Below are 12145 nucleotides of genomic sequence, written 5' to 3' on the forward strand. Positions count from 1 at the left end.
TAGTTTCATTTCTCGCTTTTTTCTTTCCTTAAGCAAATGTCGGTAGAAGATTGCATACAAAATGCCTCATCTTGCTTTTGCACTCCTTTCAAAATCTGAATCATTCACTACAATTTGATCAATGATTTTGGTTATCGTTACCAAACTTTTACTAAGGAAATTTGTAGAGAAATTCTTTGGATTCTTCACTTTCAGAATCACTATTTTCCAGTTCTACATGAATTCCTTGTTCTGCAAGTTATTGAAGGTTGTCATTGGTAAGGCTCTCACCAGAAACCTGCAGTAACTCCTCAATATCCTGCTTGTCTACATCTCCTAGTCCTGCTTATCAATTAGATTGAAAATTTGGTCAACCTAATGATACAGTGATAGGCTCTTCTCGTTGAGAATTCTTGGATACCTTCAGCATAAGTTCTTCCACACTCCGTTCATGCATTTATCAGTTAATTCTTGCCAAGAGAAGTCGATATTTCCTATGGCATCCATGATGTTATATTTTTTCCAAAATTGCACAAAACAAACATAGATTTAGGGGAAGTACAGTGCTATGACAAATTGCCACCTTTTGCTGATTGGTTCATGGTTGGGAATAATCATATTATATACAAATCAATGAAATGCAGTGTTAATTTGAATAAGTGTAAATTTTGAGCATATCTTAGGCTTCGAGCAGACCACGTAATATTGAATCAGTGTTAATCGAGGTAGCGTTAAGCAGGGTCTAACTGTACTTAATTTCAAATATTAATCAAAAATCAAAATAACCAATGCTATTATTTTAAGTTACTATTATAGAACAAGAAATAATTCAAAATGAAAAGATTAACATTTTTATTCATTTCAACTATATTAATAAAAAATTATAATTAATAACATTTATTGTATTCACATATCTGTACAATAGTTTAAAATAATACCATGTAAATAAAAATATCCAAGCAAACTTACAGCTATCTCTCTATATACAAATATGGTTCTTTGAGTGTCTCCTCTGTCTATATGGCTTTCCTAAAGAAGAAATGAATGTAATTAATTTCTAAAATTAAATTTTAATAACTGTTCAAAATAACAAAAATTTAATTAATCAATAATTAATTAAAATTTTCTAACTAATGTTGAACTTCAAATCACATTTTATGACTAGTCTTTACAGTTTAATTTCCAAAATAAACTACATATGCAAATATAATAATCAAAATTAAAAATCTATAAAAAGTTTAAATAATTCATAAGAATGATTTTCATTTATTTTAAAATGGAAGCCAACGTAAATTATTATTATTATTATTATTATTATACTCGGTTAACACCGGTGGCTGTGTACTATGCCGGACCAAAGTCAAGGCATAGTAACCAAAACAGAAATTAAAGAAGTGTATCAGTGTGTGTGTCTGTATTCAGGAATTTTCTACAATATGACATGTATTCAATATAGTGGCCTTCTGTAGTGTGATGTACAAATTTCTATTCAATTGTAATGTGCCCAGGCTTTTGTGTCGTGTGTGTGGTATGACACCTGTAGAAGAGAGAACAACAGGTACAATAAGCACCCTATCCATCCTCCACAGATGCCTTATTTCCTGGGCAAGTTCTGTGTACTTGCTAATTTTTTCAGTGCATGCGTTTTGTATATTGTGAGTGTTTGGAATGGATATGTCTATAATGTATGTGATTTTATTGTGTTTGTCAATGAATGTGATGTCTAGTCTGTTGTGGTAAATTGTTTTATCTGTGATTATGGCTCTGTCGTAGTACATTTTGTGCGTGTTGTTTTCCAATACTGTCTGTGGAATGTATTTGTAGTATGGTTCGTGGATGTCTACTAATTTGTGTTTCTTTGCAAGCTCTTGGTGTATTATATTTGCTACTTGATTATGTCTGTGTAAATAATCTGTCTGTGCTAAGAGCTTGCAACCAGAGGTGATGTGTTGTATAGTTTCTGGCATGATGTGACATTTTCTGCATGTGTCATTTGTGAGTGTTGCATCTTTGAGTATGTGTTTTCTGTAGTTTTTAGTATTTATGACCTGATCCTGTATGGCGATCATGAATCCTTCCGTCTTATTATTATTATTATTATTATTATTATATGGATCAAGAAACTTCAAACATCACATTAATATTAATCTTCCAAATTTAGTTCTTAAATATCTTGACAAAACTCAAATGAAATTTGAAGACCTACTTTTGAAAGATTTACAATATAAATAAATAATTCAAAATTACATTATAACAATTAAATAATGTAATTATGTACTTTACTACAAAGTTTATAGCACTTATGATTGATTTAAAGTTTATACTAATTATTTATTGTGACATCACCACAATGCTGGGCTGCAATTTTTAATCATATTTTAAATTTATTTAATTTAAAATATATACTCTCCACCTCAAATTAGCAGTGACTTGCCCCTGTACATCATACTTTTCCTGTTAGATAATAACCAGCAGGACTTTATTTCTAACTCCTTTCAGGGAGAAATTTTTGAATTGAAGTAATGTGACTTCTGATTTGCATCGGAAGTTTGTAAATAGTTAATCACAGTCTCCTTCCCATAAGCTTTCCATATCTGGTCTCAGATTTCATTTAACTCCATTCTTGATATTAAGGAAAGACGGAGGATAGACAGACAGGCAACAGTGGGAATTTATAGGTCTACAATTTTTTCAAATTGCAGCCCAATAAAATTATTTAATTTACTTTCATAATTAAAATTTAAAATAAAAGAAATTAATTAAAATATACAAAACATTCTATTTTTTTCTTCTGAGCAATATTTAATACTAAAAGTTTATCTTTATAATCAATCATTCAAACTATAGAAAATATAGCAAATATTAAATTTTAAATAAATTAATAGTAATCTAAAACATAAGTATGTTTCATTACAATATTGATATATTTCTCATTAAATATATTAAAAAAATTATCTTTTAAAACAACACAAAAAATTGAAAATCTAATGTTATCAACTGAGAAATAATCTACTTTCACTATAGTAAATAAATATTAATTTACTTCTGTATATCTTTGTAATTCTTGCAAAAGAGCAGGGTATTTTTCAATTCTTCGAAATGGCCGACTAAGACCAGTTGTTAAAACTAATATGCCAGGAGATGTAGCTCCTTTATCTTCCATGAATTTGTTCAAAGTTTCCCTACATATATTCATTAAATTATTTTACAGAAAAAACATTAATAAAATATCTGTCTTTTACATTGTACATAAAAAATATTTACCTATGTTTTTCAATGACTGATGCAGCTTTTGGATGATTTGAGCAATACAATAAATGAACTTTCTTTATTTGTGGAGCAAACTGCATAAAAACACCGCCAATTTTTTGTTCTCTAGAAGGTCTCCTTAAATAATTTTATAAAATTTAATAATAAATTATATTTAATCAAGTATAAAATTTTTAATTAACATGAAACTTAAAATCATCTTACTGTTCCACTTCTTCTAATGCAGTAAGAAACATCTTATGGCATTCTAATATTTCCTCTAAATTTCCACATAATGTCATGTATTCCTGTCATTTAATCTAGAGAAATTATATTTGATAAGTAAGACCTCATAAAAAAATTATGATATTAAATAAAATGTATTCAATGTATTGTGTATTTTGATGGTAAATATATTTACCATCAAAATACACAATTCTTTAAAGAAAATAAACTTGATAATATTGAAACAAAATTCTAAACTAGAAGAACTTTGATAATCTTACGTTTTTTCCTGATGAAGATTAGAAAGGTAAGTCTGAATCAAATTTTCAATTTCATGAACATGAGTTCCTTCTGTTCCTAAAATATCCTTAAAAACCTGTTGATAAATATTTAAAAACATCAACATGTGAATTTATTTTTCAAATATTTTAATAATACTATTAACATTTTATTTTCAAAATTTATGTTATATCAATTAAAAATTTTAAAACAAATACAAATATCAAAATAGAGAATGTTGACTTTAATTAAAGTGTGGCCAAAATATAAGTCTAGACAAAACATAGCATAAAGAAATCAAGCTCTAAATATTTTGTATAATTCAATTTAAATAAAAACCATACATCTATATTGTAATAATACAATTAAATGAATGCATATTTTAGAAATTTAACAAAACTCTTTTGCTTTGTTTATAATAATATGGAATAAAATTTAAAATATCTCAAAACTGAGAAAAGTTTTCATAACATAAACCAATAGCTAAAGAATTTCACATTTGTTATTTAATAATTCCATTTTATATTTCATTATAAAATTTATAAGTAATTTTGTTTCATGGATATAACATTTTATTATCTAACTATTTTCTACTAACAGCATGACATATGGATCAGACTTCATAAGACAATAAAAAAAAACTATTAAAGGCATTACAATCATTGTCCTTATTTATGTACTTATAAATAATTTATTTAAGATTATACAATGCTCCCAAAAGCATCACACAATTTTCAATCTTGATTCTTTATATTATACTGTTATGAATAGCTTTAGTGATTGATGTTAAGCATATATCATCAGATTTGATAAAATGGAAACCCAGGTTTTTGATTAATATTGTGTATTAGTAATCTCAAAAATCAGAATAATCAATTTATTTAGCAATACAATATACCCAAAAATATTGCAATTTCTTTTTCAATAGTTATTTAGACATAATAAGGAATTAAATTATCTTTTTGAATAGTCTTACACTTATAAAATTGATTTTCTTACAGATTAAATATTACTATTATTCAGATTTGTAACAATTGTTAGACTCAACTTACAATAAAACTTTTTCAATGAATTTTTTTAATTATTATATCATTATTAAAATTTAAAGTTTTTATTTTTTTACAATCTTGTAAATAGTTATATGATTTACAGATTTATAAAAACATAGACGAAAATATCTTATTGAAAATAATTTTACTTTCAATGTAATATCTTCCACTATATTAATATAAATTTTCCTTCCAGAGCTTCACTTTATTGTTTTTGTGAATAACAATGTAAATTATTTATTACATTCATTACATATTTACAATTATTTATTAAATAATTGTAAATATGTGGACACTTTATCTCAGATGAAATGAAGTGTTTAGTTTTCTAGAAACATTCTGAAAAATGGTGAAATATTTAAATTATAAATATGAAATTTTTAAAAAATAAGTGCTTTTCGTTGTTTTTTTTAATCCTTCTCTTACAACAAAATTGGTATAATCACATACATTTTAAATATAAAAATGAAACTGCAGATGTACAATGTTGTTTCATTTGCTTTGTTTTTACCCATCATATCTGACTACAGGTATCCCACATATAACATGGTAGTTAGGTTCTGAAAAAGTGCCATGTTATGCAAATGCCTGCCATATGAAACAAAGAACTAGGGTTAGGTTCCAAAAGTTAGCAAAAATGTACTATTCTTTTTTGCAATTAAGTAGTAAATATTATAATTATTAAATTTAATAAGAGATTGTGCCTAACTCCTACCTCTCATACTAAATTACTTAATAGTTAATCATTAATTATAGCACTTAATTAAGCTGATTAATTATGGCAATCATTTGGTTTATTACATGACATTATACTAAAGCTAATACCAACTCTAGTGAAACTTTGAGTAGTTTTGAATAATTTGACACCTGGTAAAAAAAAGAAAAAAATACAAAAAGACAAGAAAACTTAATTCTTAAGAAAAAAATATTTTCAAGCATGTCAATACAATTACAAAACATCAAAAAAATTACATCAATTATTCATGGCAATGTTTCTTGCTAAAACTTGACACTTAATTTTCAAATTTGTATTACATTGTGTAAATATATAAAGACTATTCAGCCATTATTGCTTCCATTTGGATCACAACTAATTCTCCTCATATTCATAAACCTTGCAAGCATATACAGTCAGCACATTTGAAATTATACACTTTCATTGCAAGCTATAGTGCAGCCACACAAAAATAATTAAGGCCAATTTGATTTAAATGCTATGAAGAAGACTATATTTTAATATTAAGTCCACAAATTCATAGATAACTTTAGCATCTTTAATGCTCTGGCCATGCATGAATTACATGTTATACCTTCCCTGGACCTATGGCTTTAGTCCAGGTTGCTTGATTAATGTTTGAATATCATCTTTTTGTATTTGTTATTTATTTTCAAAATACTGTAAACTATAAAAGTATAAAAAGCTTAAAATATTGATAAGTGAAACTAATATTTATTTATTTGATGGTAAGGAATTATTTAATTGTAATTAATATCAAATTTTAAAAATTTCTACTTGCAAATAATTAAATAAATCTGCTACTATTCATAAATAAAAAGTTGCAAAAGCTCATCAATGCCCAAACTAAGATCTACTGTATAATTTACCCTCACTTGAAAAAAGATTTAACTTTTATAAATTATACAATTCCTGATATGCATTACCTGCTTCTATTTCAAATCAAAAAACAGAATGCTTCATACACTGTGTATCATCATTGATTTGTATAATTCAGTTAAAATTTTATATATCTAACAAGAAAATTATCCATGACAAAAATCTTATGTAAAAATGTAATTATCTATAATTAGTTCAGATTAAAATATAAATCTTATATTGCACAAGTCAAAAGTTACATTTACTGTGTGTATACATTGTTAAAACATATATCTATTAGTCTTTTATTATTATGTTGGGTTAAGTTAGATATACTCGGTTAACACCGGTGGCTAAGTACTATGCCGGACCAAAGTCAAGGCATAGTAACCAAAACAGAAATTAAAGAAGTGTATCAGTGTGTGTGTCTGTATTCAGGAATTTTCTCACAATATGACATGTATTCAATATAGTGGCCTTCTGTAGAGTGATGTATGTGTTTTTATTCAATTCTAATGTGCCCAGGCTTTTGTGTAGTGTGTGTGGTATGACACCTGTAGAGGAGAGAACTACAGGTACAATAAGCACCCTATCCATCCTCCACAGATGCCTTATTTCCTGGGCGAGTTCTGTGTACTTGCTAATTTTTTCAGTGCATGCGTTTTGTATATTGTGAGTGTTTGGAATGGATATGTCTATAATGTATGTGATTTTATTGTGTTTGTCAATGAGTGTGATGTCTGGTCTGTTCTGGTAAATTGTTTTATCTGTGATTATGGCTCTGTCGTAGTACATTTTGTGCGTGTCGTTTTCCAATACTGTCTGTGGAATGTATTTGTAGTATGGTTCGTGGATGTCTGCTAATTTGTGTTTCTTTGCAAGCTCTTGGTGTATTATATTTGCTACTTGGTTATGTCTGTGTAAATAATCTGTCTGTGCCAAGAGCTTGCAACCAGAGGTGATGTGTTGTATAGTTTCTGGCATGATGTGACATTTTCTGCATGTGTCATTTGTGAGTGTTGCATCTTTGAGTATGTGTTTTCTGTAGTTTTTAGTATTTATGACCTGATCCTGTATGGCAATCATGAATCCTTCCGTCTCCCCAAAGAGGCATCCCCGAGCTAACCAGCTGTTTGACGCAGTTTTGTCAACAAAATCCTGGGCCAGATCGTAAGGATGCCTGCCATGGAGTGCCTTTCGAGCCCACGATTGCTTAATGGTGTCTATGCTTTTTATATGTTGTGTTGTGTCCATATGATGTGAGTGTAAGTTTAATGGTGTGTTATTCGAGTCTGCTAGAGTTACTGCTTTATGTAATTGTGATGTTTCTTGTTTTTTGTAGAAAAACTCTCGCAGTGACTGTATTTGTTTGTAGTGAAGGTTAACTATGTCAATCAGGCCACGTCCGCCATCTTTACGTGGAAGGGTTAATCTTTCTGTGGCGGATTTAGGATGATGTTGTTTATGCTTAGTAAGTGTTGTTCTTGTTTTCCTTTGGAGTTGCTCAAGATCAGTGTGAGTCCAATGTATAACTCCAAAAGAATATGTGAGTACTGGGATGACATATGTGTTTATTGCTTTAACTGTGTGTTTTGCATTTAATTGTGTTCTGAGAATAGCATTTAACCTACTTTGGTATTCTTTAATTAATCTTTGCTTTATTTGTGTATGTTCTGTTAGTTTGGCCTGTTGGAATCCTAAATACTTGTAGAACTCTCCCTCTTTCATGGATTCAATAACGTCTCCATTTCCAAGTGCAAAATCTTCTTTCTTCAGGATTCCTTTTTCTATGTGAAGTGTTTTGCATTTATCTAGGCCAAATTCCATTTGTATGTCCTTGGTGTATGAATGTGTGATTTGTAGGAGTTGATGAAGTTGTTTTTGTGTGGATGCATAAAGTTTTATGTCATCCATGTACATGAGATGTGACAGTGTAAACTGTGTTGTTTTTTCGTGTCTGATATTGTAACCATATTGCGTGTTGTTTAACATGTTGGATAATGGGTTCAGGGCTAAGCAGAACCAGAGAGGACTCAAGGAATCTCCTTGAAAAATTCCTCGCCTAATAAAAATTTGGTTTGTTTGTATGGAAGTGTTACTAACCCTGAGATGTAGTGTTGTTCTCCAGTGCTGCATAGTGTTTTGAAAGAATGCAATGAGTGATGGATGTATTTTGTACATGTGTAGAATATGTAGCAGCCAACTGTGTGGAACACTGTCGAATGCTTTTCTGTAGTCTATATATGCCATGTGTATGTTTCTGTGTTGTCTGTGTGCTTGCCGTAGAATGACTGAATCTATGAGTAACTGTTCTTTGCATCCCCTGTGGTTTCTACGACAACCTTTTTGTTGTTCCGTTAGAATGTCGTGTTCTTCAACATGTTTGTATATTTTGTTTGCAATACAGGATGTCAATAATTTGTAGAGTGTTGGAAGACATGTAATTGGTCTGTATTGTGTGGGGTCTGTGGTATTGTTGTTTTTAGGTTTCATGTAGGTGATGCCCTGAGTAAGAAAATTTGGCATGTCTTGTGGATTGATGATGATGTGTGTTAGATGTTTAGCTAGTTCCTGGTGCAGTGATGTAAACTTTTTGTACCAGAAATTGTGAATGTTGTCTACACCAGGTGTCTTCCAGTTGTGTGTTCTGTTAACAGTGTATTGGAAATCATGTATGTTTATTTCAACACAGGGCATAGTTGGTATGTTGTGCAAGTTTCTGTTCTCCTCCTCGATCCAGCCTGCATCAGCATTGTGCGTGACAGCACTGGACCAAAGAGAAGACCAATATGTTGTGAGTTGTTCTTCTGTTGGTGTGCCACTGTGCTGTGTATCAGTGTTTGCTTTGTTATTAATTTGTCTGTAAAAGAGTTTTTCATTGTTTGTAAATAATTTATTTTGTTGTTTTCGTAGTGTACATGTTTTGTATCGTTTGAGTCTACGTGCTTTGGCAGCAAGTTTTTGTTTTAGTGTATCAATGTATTCTGTAATGCATGTGTTGTGATGTTCATGTTTTGTGTGTGTTTTTATTTTCTTGAAAATGTTTTTGAGCTGTTTCCTTAATTTGGGTGTTATGTTGTTTTTAGTGTATTGTGTTAGCCTGCCTAATTGCTGTCTAATGTCATTTATTTGTGTTTCTATTCTTCTCTGCCAGGCAGGCTTGTGATAGAATTGTGTTTTCTGTGTATTTGTCTGTGATTGTACTTTCAGTCCATGGTGTGTCACTACTGTGACTGCCCCAGCATAAACTAATGTATGAATGTCTGCGAGTGTAGAAATTGAATGAATGTAGTGTGGTAGTAAGTGAGTGTTTACATAATTTAGTGTTTTTCCTACTTCCTTTGACGTGTTGATTTTTGGTATTCGTGGTCGTTGTGTGGGATCTGTACCTGTATATTTAGTGAGTGTTTCCTGAAATATAAGTGAGAGCGTATTAACTAAATCCAAGTCTATGTTATCAGTGATGGATGAGGAAGTGTCTGTAGTATCATTAGTGGTAATTGTTGTATGTGTGTTATTATCAATGCTCGTTGCTGGATTATCCTGACAGGTTACATGATCTTCATTAATGTTAGATGTTTCTGTCTGTTGATGTATTTGATCAGCAACCTGTTGTTTGATAAGTTCAAGTGTTGTTTGTGGAATAAGGTTGTTGTGTATAATTGTTCTTTTTTGATCAACAACCCTTTGTTCGGTGACAGTGAGGTGAGGATACTGTTGTGTGAATCTATGGTGTAGTTGTTGTCTGTATGCTGTCATGTTTGTTTCGAGTTTTGTGATGGTGTAATAAGTACGGATGATAAACTCGTTCATTTCTACTGTCCATTTCATCCGTTGGCGTGGTTTTCCAGCCTTTGTGGTCTGTGGATGCATTGCCACAGAAACACCAAGGCTGGGTTGGTTCCTCACATCTGTTGAGGGCATTGCAGTAGCCATGCTTGGGCCGGTGCTGCTTTCGCCACCGGTAACCAAGGGAGACTGTGACCTATTTTTCGAACGTGAGCCTCTGCCTAACCCACGAACGCGGACCTTGTTAACCCGGGCGACGTCCGAGCAGGTATCACACTTTGATCTAGTTATTACCATGATGAATATCTCCACAGAATGTGGGCGTGGTCACTCTTAGCTTCATTTCTCCCCATAGACCTTACTGGCATGGGTGTCCCTACCAGGAGCTTATGCTCCAGCCTGCATTGCCCTATGGATCAGTAAAATTACTGGGCTCTCCCACCACGACCAGGTGGTGACCACGGGAGAGTTATTATTATTATTATTATTATTATTATTATTATAAAACTTTTATCTCTAGTTTTAGTGTAACAGATAAACTTTTTTCAAAAAATAAAAGGGTTAAAAATTATATTTGCTTAAAATATAATTATTATTACAACTATCAGATTCTTATAATTTAATCTTCAAAGCAACAATAACTATATTTTAAAAAAGAAATGGCAAAAGTAATAAAATTACTGGGGTGTTATTTTGTAAAACCTGAAAATAAGTTTTTTATTTTTTAAATATTAAAGACAAAGGTTAAATGATAATAATGTGTGATTTCTAATTCAGAAGTTTTAGCTTATTGTAATTAATAAAAATTATTAAAAACATTAAATTTTGAAAAAAAAAGCTAAAAATGACTTTCATGTGATTATATTTTCAAGATAGCAAAGTCAAATAAAATATCATAAATAAATATATCAAATTAATAAAAAAAATGTTTCACGAAAAATATTATAAATACATACCGTATTTCTATACATTTTCATGTTATCTAATCGATTACAGCGATTTTCCACCTGTCTGCTCACTATATTCTTACTTCCTTTTGTGGATTCTAAACAGTTTTGTAAAAAATTTTGTATGATAAATAAACTTATATTAATAAAATATTTATTTATATCAATAAAATATGTTTAAAGTTTATCAAATAAACTTTTTAAAAACTATTAAACATTACCTGGCTTAAATTCTTTTACATAATTGCTAGGAAACCATCCTGTTACACCACTCAAAGTTCCTTCCCACCATCCGCCATCTAATGCTTGAGTTACAGTAATTATATCTCCTTTCTTAAAACAAAGCTAAAAAATAAATAAATTATTTTAAAAGTTTAAAATGAAAAAAATTGGTTATAAAATAACAATACATTACTTATAAAAATATAGGAGGAGGAAAAGTGTAATACATTTTCCTTTTAAATACTCAATATGAATTCTTAAAATTGAAAATAATAAAAATTTATTATACATTTATGAATCCTATATTTATAAAAAAAAAATTATCTTATAAAAAAACACAAATAACTATCATAATTTATGAATAAATTATATCATCCTAAATAAATGTTTATTTAAAATATGTCATAAATATTATAACTATTAGCTAATGATCAGATAATTCTTTAATAAAATAAATTTGTAATGCATCTCAATATATTATCTCCAAACTCTTACTGCATCTTATTTGCACTGTCCCTTTCTCTCAGCTACTTACAAATGCTATAGTGTAAACAAAAAAATATTCTTTTTTTATAACTGCTTTTCTTTATTCATTTCATCAATAAACCTTTTATATTATTGTTTTTGAATAATTTAATTTATTATCTCAATAAAAAAATTCTTCTTTGTTGCAATAAATTTTTATATTGATTTAAAATTCTGAATATTGTTTTTTTTATATATATATATTAACTAATATTCAAAATAAGATATCATTAATGTAATATGACAAAAAAATTGTAATAATTAAAATGAAAATGTACGCGATGTAT

The 12145-nt window shown here is 29.5% G+C and overlaps 1 protein-coding gene across 1 annotated transcript in view; it reads right to left on the minus strand.

Annotated features, from left to right (window-relative positions):
- The window catches only part of LOC136968366 (rho guanine nucleotide exchange factor 7-like), a gene marked incomplete at its 5' end in the record, with an annotated part of 47207 nt that extends 35751 nt beyond the window's left edge, over positions 1-11456 (minus strand). The window contains 8 exon segments of the mRNA XM_067262382.1: positions 949-1008; positions 3023-3161; positions 3244-3366; positions 3454-3538; positions 3541-3548; positions 3735-3829; positions 11121-11209; positions 11333-11456. Coding sequence (XP_067118483.1) covers positions 949-1008; positions 3023-3161; positions 3244-3366; positions 3454-3538; positions 3541-3548; positions 3735-3829; positions 11121-11209; positions 11333-11456 — 723 coding nt within the window.
- Positions 11457-12145: the final 689 nt, after the last annotated feature.

The sequence above is a fragment of the Centruroides vittatus genome, unplaced genomic scaffold (assembly GCF_030686945.1).
Source record: "Centruroides vittatus isolate TY-2023 unplaced genomic scaffold, ASM3068694v2 contig_1450, whole genome shotgun sequence".
Lineage (NCBI taxonomy): Eukaryota > Metazoa > Arthropoda > Arachnida > Scorpiones > Buthidae > Centruroides > Centruroides vittatus.